Source organism: Lipotes vexillifer, unplaced genomic scaffold (genome assembly GCF_000442215.2).
Source record: "Lipotes vexillifer unplaced genomic scaffold, Lipotes_vexillifer_v1.1 scaffold923, whole genome shotgun sequence".
Taxonomy (NCBI): domain Eukaryota; kingdom Metazoa; phylum Chordata; class Mammalia; order Artiodactyla; family Lipotidae; genus Lipotes; species Lipotes vexillifer.
Genome location: NW_006798145.1, coordinates 123597 through 137727, shown reverse-complemented (window position 1 = coordinate 137727; position 14131 = coordinate 123597). Strand labels below are relative to the sequence as shown.

The following is a 14131-nucleotide window of genomic DNA, read 5'->3' as shown; positions in this document are numbered from 1 at the left end:
AAAGGAAGCAATTATTAATTCCATGAAAACTAAAAATTAGACAAGAATGGAAACAGCGTTTCTCCAACTGTTCTGTGGTGGTGAAAATTATAAGACATTTTAGAGCTTCTGAAATACTAGTATATTATAAATCTCGAAGGAGAGAACATGCAGCATACAGCACTATTAAATTTATTTATATTTTTAATTACATTACTTAAAATTTTTTAAAAATTAGTATTGACATGGTTCAAAATTTAAAAGTGTGACAGATAATTCAATAGAAAATAAGGCAAAAGACCTAGATACTTCACACGAGGGTATATCTAAATAGCAAATAGCAAATGAATGGGAAAAGGTGCTCGACATCATCAGTCATTAGAGAACTACAAGTTAAAACCACAGTGCAATATCACTACACAAATACAGGAATAACTAAAATTAAAAAGACAGAATATAGCAAGTGTGGGTGAGGTTTTGTAACAATTGGAACTCTTGTACATTGCTGGTGGGAGTGTCAATTGGTACAATCAATTTTGCCAGCTGTATGGTAGTACTATTAAAATTGCAGATATGCAGATCCTCAGCAATTCCTTGCCTAGGTATATGGACATGCATATGCATATACTAGAAAGTTCAGAGTAGTGCTATTTATAATATCTTCAAACTGGAAATTACCCAAGTATCCATAGCTAGTAGAATGGGTAAATGATTTGTGGCCCATTTACACAGTGGAATACTAAACAGCAATGATATTGAGCAGTGTACAATATTGATGAATTGCACAAATACAATACTGGAAGGAAAAGCTAGACACAGAAGAGTATACATTTTATGATTCAATTCCTATTGAGTACAAAAATAAGCAAAACTAGCCTATGCTTTTAGAAATCAGGATAATGTCTACTCTTGTAGAGTGCTCATAGTGACTAGAAGGGACATGATGAGGCCTCTGGGGTGATAGAAATGTTCTGTTTCTTGATCTAGGACCTAGACTTTTGGTGCCAGTTACATGGGTATGTTCAGTTATGAAAATTCTTTGAGGTTACACAATGTGCACTTTTCTGTACATATATATGTTATACTTCAATAAAAGTTTAATAGGTTTAAATACAAAATAAATAATATATGTGGGTGTATATTATGTCTCTTACTTTTATTTAATTAGTATTACAGTATATACCTGTTCACCTTGCTTGTCTTTCACTTAGTAATCTATTTCAGATATCTTTCCATACAAATGCATAAAAAGCTTTCTCATCTTTTTTTTTTTTTTTAATGATGGATATGCCAAAATTCACCCCTCATTGGTGGACACTTAGCTGGTTTCTACATATTTACTATTACAAATTATGCTGCAATAAGTAATCACTACATATGTTATTTCATATATGTGCAAGTGTATCCATATATATGTCCTAGAAGCTGAACTGCTGGACAAAAGAGTTGTATTCATTTGTAATTTTGGTTTGTATTGTTGAATTGACCTTTACTGAGGTTGTTCCAGTTTTCTTTTTCTGCAGGCAAATGAGAATGTTGTTTCTCCACACACCTTCTTTCATTTCAAGGCCTCTGGGGTGATAGAAATGTTCTGTTTCTTGATCTAGGACCTAGACTCTTGGTGCCAGTTACATGGGTATGTTCAGTTATGAAAATTCTTTGAGATTACACAGTGTGCACTTTTCTGTATATACATATGTTATACTTCAATAAAAGATTAATAGGTTTAAATACAAAATAAATAATATATGTGGGTGTATATTATGTCTCTTATTTAATTAGTATTACAGTGTATACCTGTTCACCTGCTTGTCTTTCACTTAGTAATCTATTTCGGATATCTTTCCATACAAATGCATGAAAAGCTTTCTCAACTTTTTTTTTTTTAAATGATGGATATGCCATAATTTACCCCTCATTGGTGGAGACTTAGCTGGTTTCCACATATTTACTATTACAAATTATGCTGCAATAAGTAATCATTACATATGTCATTTCATACATGTGCAAGTGTATCCATATATATGTCCTAGAAGCTGAACTGCTGGACAAGAGTTATGTTCATTTGTAATTTTGGTTTGTATTGTTGAATTGACCTTCACTGAGGTTGTTCCAGTTTTCTTTTTCTGCAGACAAATGAGAGTGCTGTTTCTCCACACACCTTCTTTCATTTCTTTTCAAGATAGATAGTATAATGTTGATCTGCTGATTCCTGTATTTCAGTGCTTCTAAACTCATTTAAATGCTAAGATTCTTTTTATTGCAGACCTTCTAAATATCTGGCTTCAATTTGTTTATCACAACCTCAAACCTTTAGCTTTCCTGATAGTTTCACCATTATGCAGCTTAAAAAATATGTATTCTTAGTGATATGTACATTGTTTAATTAATGCCCATAATGAATGGCTAATGACAGAAAACCTAAAGAATACTGATGCTAAACTACACCAACTAAATGAGAAACAAAAAACATGAGAATAATTATGCAAATTAGGCTAAAAAACAAGCCTCAAACCTATATGTTTAATTCATCTACTCAAAATTCTGTAGAATCATATTAAGTCATATTTTCCATTTACTGAGAATAAAGGTTATTTATATCTGCATGTGCTATTTTAGGGACATGGTAGCTTGAATTGGCATGCTTGAAATCTCTCATAGTCTGTTTTTTTGTTTTGTTTGTTTTTTTAAGCTTCAGTGCCTTTTATTCCTGTAAGTTCTTTTTATTTATTTTTCTAATTTTATTTTTTAAATTAATTTTTATTGGAGTATAGTTGCTTTACAATGTTGTGTTAATTTCTACTGTACAGCAAAGTGAATCAGCTATATGTATACTTATAATGTCCATCGACAGAGGAATGGATAAAGAAGATGTGGTATATATATACAATGGAATATTATTCAGCCATAAAAAAGGAATGAAATTGGGTCATTTATAGATACGTGGATGGAGCCAGAGACTGTCATAAAGAGTGAAGTAAGTCATAAATAGAAAAACAAATATCATATATTAACGTTTCTATGTGGAATCTAGAAAAATGGTATAGATGATCTTATTTACAAAGCAGAAATAGAGACACAGAGGTAGAGAACAAATGTATGGACACTAAGGGAGGAAGTGGGGGGCTGCGATGAATTGGGAGATTGGGATTGACATATATACACTATTGATACTATGTATAAAATAGATAACTAACGAGAACCTACTGTATATAGCTCAAGGAACTATACTCAGTGCTCTGTGGTGACCTAAATGGGAAGGAAATCCAAACAAAGAGGGGATATATCTCATAGTCTTTTAAATTAGAAACAAGACAGAAAAGTTGAAAAATAAACCACTTAAAAAAGTACAAATGCAAGAATTAAAAACATCTCATATTCTAATTTTTTCTGTTTTTTGGTCTAAAAGCATCTGGTAACCATTGGGGGAAAATGGGTGAAGGATATGTGGGACCACTCTCTATTATTTTTACAACTTCCTGTGAGTCCATTATTATCTCCAAATGAAAAGTTTTAAAAAGTTGAACCTGGGTGTATTAGTTTCCAGGGACTGCCATAACAAAGAACCACAAGAATTATAAAAAGGTATGTAAATGAGAAGTAAGGCTTCCTGAGTCTTCCAGTTCACCTCCCCTAAGACAACAAATTTAACAAATATTATGTGCCATAATGCTAGGTGCTGGAAATACAGGGATAACAAAAGACACATGGTTCTGTCCTTAAAATGCTTTTAGTGTTCTAAGGGAGATAGAACCTAAGCATACAATTACAGTACAGTGTGATACATGTTCTGATAGGGAAGTCCAGGGCACACTCAGAAATTAGGGGAAAGAAGCATGCATGGTAATTTAATGAAGAGAGGTAAGGCAAACTGCCCAAAGTCATAGAGGTTTTAAATTACAGAGACATGTTTTTGGTTCTAGTTCTGTGAAAAATGCCAGTGGTAGTTTGATAGGGATTGCATTGAATCTGTAGATTGCTTTGGGTAGTAGAGTCATTTTTACAATGTTGATTCTTCCAGTCCAAGAACATGGTATATCTCTCCATCTATTTGTATCATCTTTAATTTCTTTCATCAGTGTCTTATAATTTTCTGCATGCAGGTCTTTTGTCTCCTTAGGTAGGTTTATACCTAGATACTTTATTCTTTTTCTTGCAGTGGTAAATGGGAGTGTTTTCTTGATTTCAATTTCAGATTTTTCATCATTAGTGTATAGGAATGCCAGAGATTTCTGTGCATTAATTTTGTATCCTGCTACTTTACCAAATTCATTGATTAGCTCTAGTAGTTTTCTGGTAGCATCTTTAGGATTCTCTATGTATAGTATCATGTCATCTGCAAACAGTGACAGCTTTACTTCTTCTTTTCCGATTTGGATTCCTTTTATTTCCTTTTCTTCTCTGATTGCTGTGGCTAAAACTTCCAAAACTATGTTGAATAAGAGTGGTGAGAGTGGGCAACCTTGTCTTGTTCCTGACCTTAGTGGAAATGCTTTCAGTTTTTCGCCATTGAGGATGATGTTGGCTGTGGGCTTGTCATATACGGCCTTTATTATATTGAGGAAAGTTCCCTCTACACCTACTTTCTGCAGGGTTTTTATCATAAATGGGTGTTGAATTTTGTCAAAAGCTTTCTCTGCATCTATTGAGATGATCATATGGTTTTTCTCCTTCAATTTGTTAATATGGTGTATCACATTGATTGATTTGCGTATATTGAAGAATCCTTGCATTCCTGGAATAAACCCCACTTGATCATGGTCTATGGTCCTTTAAATGTGCTGTTGCATTCTGTTTGCTAGTATTTTGTTGACTATTTTTGCGTCTATGTTCATCAGTGATATTAGCCTGTAGTTTGCTTTCTTTGTGACATCCTTGTCTGGTTTTGGTATCAGGGTGATGGTGGCCTCGTAGAATGAGTTTGGGAGTGTTACACCCTCTACTATATTTTGGAGGAGTTTGAGAAGGATAGGTGTTAGCTCTTCTCTAAATGTTTGATAGAATTCGCCTGTGAAGCCATCTCATCCTGGACTTTTGTTTGTTGAAAGATTTTTAATCACAGTTTCAGTTTCAGTGCTTGTGATTGGTCTGTTCATATTTTCTATTTCTTCCTGATTCAGGCTTGGCAGGTTGTGCATTTCTAAGAATTTGTCCATTTCTTCCAGGTTGTCCATTTTATTGGCATAGAGTTGCTTGTAGTAATCTCTCATGATCTTCTGTATTTCTGCAGTGTCTGTTGTTACTTCTCCTTTTTCATTTCTGATTCTATTGATTTGAGTCTTCTCCCTTTTTTTTTGTGATGAGTCTGGCTAATAGTTTATCAATTTTGTTTGTCTTCTCAAAGAACCGGCTTTTAGTTTTGTTGATCTTTGCTATCGTTTCCTTCATTTCTTTTACATTTATTTATTTCTGATCTGATCTTTAGGATTTCTTTCCTTCTGTTAATTTTGGGTTTTGTTGTTGTTCTTCTTCTTCTTCTTCTTTGTCCAATTGCTTTAGGTGCAAGTTTAGGTTGTTTATTCGAGATGTTTCCTGTTTCTTAAGGTAGGTTTGTATTGCTATAAACTTCCCTCTTAGAAGTGCTTTTGCTGCGTCCCATAGGTTTTGGGTCGTCGTGTTTCCACTGTCATTTGTTTCTAGGTATTTTTTGATTTCCTCTTTGATTTCTTCAGTGATCACTTCATTATTAAGTAGTGTATTGTTTAGCATCCATGTGTTTGTATTTTTTACAAATCTTTTCCTGTAATTGATGTCTAGTCTCGTAGCGTTGTGGTCGGAAAAGATACTTGATACGATTTCAATTTTCTTAAATTTACCAAGGCTTGATTTGTGATCCAAGATATGCTCTATCCTGGAGAATGTTCCATGAGCTCTTGAGAAAATTGTTTATTCTGTTGTTTTTGGATGGAATGTCCTATAAATATCAATTAAGTCCATCTTGTTTAATGTGTCATTTAAAGCTTGTGTTTCCTTATTTTTATTTTGGATCATCTCTCCATTGGTGAAAGTGAGGTGTTAAAGTCCCCTACTATGAATGTGTTACTGTCAATTTCCACTTTTATGGCTGTTAGTATTTGCCTTATGTATTGAGGTGCTCCTATGTTGGGTGCTTAAATATTTACAATTGTTATATATTCTTCTTGGATCGATCCCTTGATCATTATGTAGTGTCCTTCCTTGTCTCTTGTAATACTCTTTATTTTAAAGTCTATTTTGTCTGATATGAGAATTGCTACTCCAGATTTCTTTTGGTTTCCATTTGCATGGAATATCTTTCCATCCCCTTACTTTCAGTCTGTATGTGTCTCTAGGTCGGAAGTGGATCTGTTGTAGACAGCATATATATTGTCTTGTTTTTGTATCCATTCAGCCAATCTTGTCTTTTGGTGGGAGCATTTAGTCCATTTACATTTAAGGTAATTATCGATATGTATGTTCCTATTCCCATTTTCTTAATTGTTTTGGGTTCATTATTGTAGGTCTTTTCCTTCTCTTGTGTTTCTTGTCTAGAGAATTTCCTTTAGCATTTGTTGTAAAGCTGGTTTGGTGGGGTTAAACTCTCAGCTTTTGCTTGTCTGTAAAGGTTTTAATTTCTCCGTCAAATCTGAATGAGATCCTTGCTGGGTAGAGTAATCTTGGTTATAGGTTTTTCTCCTTCATCACTTTAGATATGTCCTGCCAGTCCCTTCTGGTTTGCAGAGTTTCTGCTGAAAGATCAGCTGTTAATCTTATGGGGATTCCCTTGGGTGTTATTTGTTGTTTTTCCCTTGCTGCTTTTAATATGTTTTCTTTGTATTTAATTTTTGACAGTTTGATTAATATGTGTCTTGCTGTATTTCTCCTTGGATTTATCCTGTATGGGACTCTGTGCTTCCTGGACTTGATTAACTATTTTCTTTCCCATATTAGGGAAGTTTTCAACTATAATCTCTTCAAATATCTTCTCAGTCCCTTGCTTTTTCTCTTATTCTTCTGGAACCCCTATAATTCGAATATTGGTGTGTTTAATGTTGTCCCAGAGGTTTCTGAGAGTGTCCTCAGTTCTTTTCATTCTTTTTTCTTTATTCTGCTCTGCAGTAGTTATTTCCACTATTTTATCTTCCAGGTCACTTTCTGCCTGTTATTCTGCTATTGATCCCATCTAGAGTTTTTTTAATTTCATTTATTGTGTTGTTCATCATTGTTTGTTTCATCTTTAGTTCTTCTAGGTCCTTGTTAAATGTTTCTTGCATTTAGTCTATTCTATTTCCAAGATACTGGATCGTCTTTACTATCATTATTTTGAATTCTTTTTCAGGTAGACTGCCTGTTTCCTCTTCATTTGTTAGGTCTGGTGTGTTTTTATCTTGCTCCTTCATCTGCTGTGTGTTTTTCTGTCTTCTCATTTTGCTTATCTTACTGTGTTTGGGGTCTCCTTTTTGCAGGCTGCAGGTTCGTAGTTCCCGTTGTTTTTGGTGTGTGTCCCCAGTGGCTAAAGTTGTTTCAGAGGGTTGTGTAGGCTTCCTGGTGGAGGGGACTAGGGTCTGTGTTCTCATGGATGAGGCTGAATCTTGTCTTTCTGGTAGGCAAGTGCATGTCTGATGGTGTGTTTTGGGGTGTCTGTGGAGTTATTATGATTTCAGGCAGTCTCTCTCCTAATGAGTGGGTTTGTGTTCCTGTCTTGGTTGTTGTTTGGCATAGGGTGTCCAGCACTGTAGCTTGCTGGTCGTTGAGTGAAGCTGGGTACTGGTGTTGAAATGGAGATCTCTGGGAGATTTTCACCATTTGATATTATGTGGAGCTGGGAGGTCTCTTGTGGACCAGTGTCCTGAAGTTGGCTCTCCCACCTCAGAGGCACAGCACTGACCCCTGGTTGCAACACCAAGAGCTTTTCATCCACACGTCCAGGTACGTGGGGACTTTCTTGCATTTTGCGATGTCTGAGGTCTTCTGCCAGTGTTCAATAGGTGTTCTGTAGGAGTGGTTCCACGTGTAGATGTATTTCTGGTGTATCTCCAGGCTGCGGGTGCAGGTGCCCGGTACCGGGCTGCTCCCGGCTCCCGGCAGCAGGGAGCAGCGAAGGAACCAGGAGGGCTTGCGGTCAGTCTGGGAATGGGGCGGCCGCGCAAGAACAGCCCCTGGCCCTCACTCGCCTGTCTAGTGCAGCCATGACCTGGGCCTGCGCCCTAAACCCTCGGATTCTGCCAGCAGCCGGTGGACATGGCACCGACCCGCCTGACTCAGCGGAGCTGGGCTCAGGCGGCAGCCCTTGCCCTCCAACTAGCTCCCCAGAAGTATTGCTTGGTGTGCATTTCCAGGCTCTGCCTTCTTTCTCATCTCTTGGTGGCAGGTGGAGGAAGGGGAGAAAAGGTTAAACTTTTTTATAAACTGGCAGAATAAGCTTATAACATCCTCTCACTATCTCTGCATAGGTTCTAGTCTCTGCAGCACTACATAAGCTTTGCCCAAAGTAAGGAACAGTTGAAAGTCAAATGTAATACTTCACCAAACAACTTAAAAATGCTTGCACACTGGAAAGGATTAAGTTGCAGAGAACACAAATGGACCCAGAGCAACTTTTGCCAAAAGAGAATATTGTGCTAAATGTACAGCCATAGCTCTTTTCCATATGAAGAAACAGTCAGAAGCAGAAAAGAACTTGGTCAAAATCACACAAGTAAGTAGGACAGAATCTGGTCTGTCTGTCATAAGGGTTGTGTTCTTTAACCACCAGGCTAGCTTTCCTCAAATCTGTTTCATGCATAGAATAACTATACACCTCTGTTTGCCTTTTATATTCCCTGTTTATACGTATGCCTGCTGCAGTTTTTCATATTGCCCACTTTGACCCCCAAAAGCAACCGAGAGTACACAATAATTTGATCACTCAATCGGTGGACCAATGTTTTGCGGCTGCCCAGGAAGCTTCTTAAAAGTGCAGCTTCCTTAGCCCTACTCGAGATCTACATAAGTTTTCTTAGGGTTGGCTCAAGAATCCAGGTACAAGTCTTTTTAAGCGCTTTTGTGGACCCCCCCAGGTGAGTCTCTTGCTCTCGTAAGTTAATAAACAATTTATTCTGCCTCTCCCAGATGCCCAGCCAGGTCCTGTTAAGGTAGGAGTTCTCCCACTACATTAGAGGGATGCTCCCAGCCAAGTAATCTCTGGAGCCTTGGAGAATCTGAATGGCCTCATGCTGGCCCACCTGCCATGACAAACGTCCTCCAGAGTATTCCCCTTCACATTTTACATTCTACCACTCCTAAAGGCAGTCTGCTCCAATGAGGCCTGACTTCGTCTGTCCTGACGTGCACCCTCAGTTTCAAGCAGTTTAGGAATAGAAGGTGCTGTGGTTCTCAACCAGGGTGGCCCATCCTCAAAAATGATGGTCGAAGCAGTCGCTACCTCCTGGGCACATGGCCTTTGCAACAGCCCCAGTAAACGAATGTCCCATCTTTGCTTTTTCAAGGTCGGCAACAGGGAGTCCCCTCCTAAAGAAGGTTCTCTCTCATTGCCACAGTATCAAAGGCTGCCCCAAATGTGGTTCCTTCCTCTGGGCCTCATCAGGCTAAGGGCAGAGTTGACTCTTTGCTTCTCTCAGTTGGACCAAATCGTCTTAGTGACAACTCTTCACAGTGTTGACCATGTTTTTCACGGGGGCTGCTGCTGAGCTTTTATCTCATCCTTTCATGCGGAGAGAGAAAGGAATCTAATGATTTTTACTTCTAGGGGAGAGGGGACTTTAGTGATTATGATGTCATTTTGTATTATCTCGTTTTGTCATGAATTAGTTTTCAATTTCCTGTTAAAATGGGCCCAACATTGCCACTTTGTGAGGTCATTCAGCACCCTCATTTTGCACCTTTAACATCTCTCTCAGTATCACTTGAAAATATTTGAAATGACATGAACTTGTCCTCACCTTCCTTCCAGCTGTAAATCCGGAGCCCCGAAATGAAACTAACCATTGAGCACTACACCTCTCCACTACCTGTGTAAAATTCAGTAGGCCCCTTAACCTCTTGGTATTTTTAAGTCCTCAGTTGTAAAAATATGAGGGTGCTATGAATTTATATTTGGAGCAGGACAAGGTTTAGAAGAGTGTGTCGTTGCTTTTATTCTTTTAAATTAGAATGTCTTCCCTGTCTTTCCCGTGGGTCCAAATCTCACTTGTCCTTCAGGCCCACTGCCAAGGAGCCTTCCCCTGATTCCCCAATCTACATAAATCTTTGCCTCTTAGGGTCAGTGCAATGCAACCTAGGTGTCTCTTACGTTAATCTTGCCTCTCAAGCCAATCTCACAATGTGGGTCTCTCTTGCTGTCCTGGCGCCCCGGGTGGTTGTGCCAGCCCACTGGTGTGCCCCACCTAGAGTGTCTACGAGAGGAGAGCATGGGTGGGTAGGCGCAGGTGTGAGGGGCCAGGTAGAGCACCTCTGCCTCCACCCTGCTCTCCTGCACAAACTGCCCCTCCTCCTGAAGCCTGCCCCTCATATCAGCTCACTGGGTACTGATGCCCTCAGACGCCTTCTCACAGGTTCCATGACAGGGTAACTATGCAAAGGAGCTGCCCTCAGGTAAACTTCCCTACCCTAGGGGGAACTTCTTTCCTTGGAGAAAGTTGTCCACCAGATACCAATGTCCTTTGTTGTCTGAGAGAGAAGGTCTAACCAAATCTTCTCTATTTACTCAGACCTGTCCTCTGTTCCCTGCGAGGGCAGTGCAACAGGTACACCGAGTCCGGGCATGTGTACAAGAGGCGTGGTGTATCCACAACCTCCCCTGGCTGCCACATTTTCCTGTGGGGCTTGCGCACCCCATATACCTAAGCACTTTCCCAGCTCTGAGTGATACCAGTGACCTGGGACACCTTCAGAGACCCACGTTGCTCACTGCTGAGGAGAAGTGAAAGGTCACCCCGGGACAGGTGTGCAGGAAGTTTCTGATTTTTATAATTGTAGCCTTCCCATTTGGGCTACAGGATGCTTCCATTCCAACCCTTTGCCGATTGGCCTCTTAGCAAAAGACAGGTGCCTCTTTGTTAGCAAATGGTAAAAGAAGCAGTTTGAGGAAGAGGGCCACTCGTGAACCGCACCTGCAAACGCAGGCACCTCTGTGCTGTCATGTAGGCGTCCGTATGGGTCCCCTCAGACACATCCCATACTGAGTTGCTGAGTACTAGGGGAGAGGGTGGTGCCATATTGATGGGAAGACCGGAAGAAAGAAGAGGGAGGGGTGATGAACTGCTAATGAGACTGGAGGGCTGAGGAGATTGTGTCCCCGGAGGCTGGGTTGATGTGAGCCTAGACTTGGCACCCAGAACCCGGTTCTGAGTCTCCTGATCACTGTGCCTCAGGATTTGGCCTTGTTCTAATCTACAGAAAAGTATCAGAGGGCTGGAGTTCAGTGTGGTTGAAACAGGCAGTGTACATGGGGTCCAAGAGGGGTTACCAAGGTGGGTGGGGTTCTTAACCTATTTATATTAGATTATTTTTTTCAAAAGTTGAAAGGCATTTCCATTAAAGCCTCAGAAGTGACAGACTGCAAGAAATGTTTTCTCTGTTGTGGAAGGGAGAGATGGAGAGGATCATGATTGCAGTTACTTTCGGGTTCTACTGTTTTCCCTGGCAACGGTGAAGAGACTTCCTCATCTGCTGCAGCCGTAGGCTCTAGGGATTGCTTTTGCAGCCAGTGTCCCTTCCTTAGGGACTCATACAAGTGATGGGCCAAGGCTGTGTTTTGGACATCAAGTAGATTAAATGTCTTCAGCTAGAAACTGGGAGAGACATGAGAGAGGGAAGTTCTGGCAGGAGACTGTGCCCAGCAGAAGTGACTGATCGGTTCTGATTTTCTTTGCAGCAGCAGTTTCTCCCATTTCTCTTTCTCCATCTGGTCACTACCATGTCCTCTATCGAGGGTGTGGAGAAAAGCCGTTGGGCCGGCATGATGAGACATACTGTGGCCACGCCAGCAAATGTGGGAGCAGAGAAGCCAGTCGCCAGACGTGCTCCCAAGGGAAAGCTCGCTCTGAAAAGGTCGGATAGTGACCTGCGTTTCTCCAGACCCACAATCCGGCAATTGTAGCTTGGTGCCAGGAAGTGGACCCCTCAGAATCTTGAAGTTGAGCCATCCTGAAGAGAGGGAAACGGTTTAACTGCCTACGGCAGTGAATGCCTCTTCCTGCAGTGACCCTGCCCCCCCCCCCAACTGCCCACTGCCACAGATTAGAACCTGCGTCGTTCTGTCTGTGCCTTCGCCAGCCAGGAGCCTCAGAAACTGAGTTTTGTAATGAGAGTCTGCCCTGAACATCCCAGGGCTGAAGCTGGCCTGGAAAAAAACCTGACGTTCCTCTGCTCAATCCTCAGGGGCCCCTTTTTGAGCTGAAGAAAGAAAAATCTACACTCTGTGAGCCAAGGAGGATGCAGGAGCAGAGACAGGGTGCGGAGAAGCCTTAGCAGTCTACCACATGGGCTCCTGCCCTGAGCCTTTGTCAGCGGCCACCACCACAAACCAGGGGGGAGCTGGGATTTTTGAAACGGAAAGCAGCAATCTGTGGCTTCCCAAAGAGCCTCCTGCCTGGGGTGTCAGGAGGCAGGATAGAGAGACCCAGGAAGACCTGCTCCCTGAAGCAAGAACAGGATGGAGAATCAAGCAGCATGCACCCTTCCCCAAGGTTCACATGCTCCTTTATTGCCAGCCCTTTCTGTCCCCAGTGGGGTCCCTTACTGCTCAATAAAATGTTTTTGTGTAACAGATTTCTAGGGTCGCCAGTGCTCAGACTTAGGTCACTACCCCTGTGCTAGGCACTCCTGCCACCCGGGAAAGGTTCCAAAGGTGGAACAGCTCCAGGGTGTGCCAGGGATCAGAGCAAAATCCTGAGAGGATGGAGATGATGGAGTTTGGGCACAGTCCCTAAAGCATCTCAGTGGTTGAGCTTCTGTGAGAAGGCACATCCCGTGTGTGTGTGTGTGTGTGTGTGTGTGTGTGTGTGTGTGTGTGCGCGCGCGCTGGGGGGAGGGGGTCCTTAGAGGAGGCAGCTGGGGGAGGGCCTGAGGCTGGAAATGGGGAATGGCGTGCGGCCTCTGAGCAAGCACAGGCACTTAGCCCTTGAGGTTTCTGGGAAAGCTAGAGCCACAAGGGCCACGAGATAAGGCAAGTGTAGCAGCAGAACCCAGGTGCCAGGTCTTCCTCAGAACCTATAGTTCTCCACGAGGCCGGGCCTTCCACGCTGAGGTAGGAGGGATCCTGGCCAGAAGGTCAGCCAGCACCTCTGGGAGGAAGATTGCTGCGGTGGGGGCTCTGCTGCCATGGAAACGACTTCATTTCCTTCTACTCAAATAGCCTGCTGACTGGCTTCCCGCTCTGTTGAGTAAAAGGGTCGCTGACTCTCCCCAGTAGGTTGTTCAGTTCACATCCCAGAAATCCCTCTATTCAGGCCCTGGGGAGGTGTAGCGACTCCTGAGGGCGCTCTTTCCTGAGGCTGGGTGACAGAAGTGGGGGAGGTTCCTGATAGTTCCCAGGTGCTGGTTGAAGTGCCCAGAGAATGGTCATGCAGGTTGGGGAGTCAAGTAGGTGGAGAGAGAAGGTCGAGGGCAGAGGGCCCCTTCCTGAATCCAGAGCTCACAACGTTACCCCCTCTATTTCCAGAAACTATCTCTTCCCCCACACCAGCCCCCATGGCCCAGTACCGGGAAACCGGGAGCCCAGAGCACTTGTGGCCACAGAGACACTGGCTGGCAGCCCTCGGGGTGGGCGGGGCCGGCTGCAGGCAGATGGGGACGAGGTGTGCTCCCGGGAGGCCTCGGGCTGAAGGTGGCCCTCTGAGAGAAGCACCCCAGCTTCGACAGGAAGGTTAGAGGTGGGGGAGAGCAACCGAGGGCGCCCCCTCGGAGCAGTGGGAGTGGGAAGAGGGGCGGGGGCGGAGGGAACCCGCGATGGGAGGCGAGTGGGCTCTCCGCAGAGGCCAGCTTAGCCCGCGGGAGCTGCCTCTGAGCAGGGGGCGGGAGGGCAGTGCCGCCCTGTGGCTGCCGGGCTTCGTGGATCGCGGCTCTCCGCACACGGGTCGCAGGGTCCTGTTACGCTGTATCCCCTCCCTCACCCCGCCCCCCTCGCGAGGCCGCGCCGCTGGGTGGCCTGAGTCCACGGGCATAGCCCCATCACCCGCCCCTCTCAGACACG

General features: G+C 42.7%; 1 protein-coding gene across 1 annotated transcript in view; it reads left to right on the top strand.

The window, feature by feature from the left end:
• Nucleotides 1–13887: 13887 nt before the first annotated feature.
• The window catches only part of LOC103079005 (dipeptidase 2-like), a 5184-nt gene continuing 4940 nt past the window's right edge, over nt 13888–14131 (top strand). Inside the window, 1 exon segment of the mRNA XM_082931484.1 lies at nt 13888–14081. Coding sequence (XP_082787610.1) covers nt 13888–14081 — 194 coding nt within the window.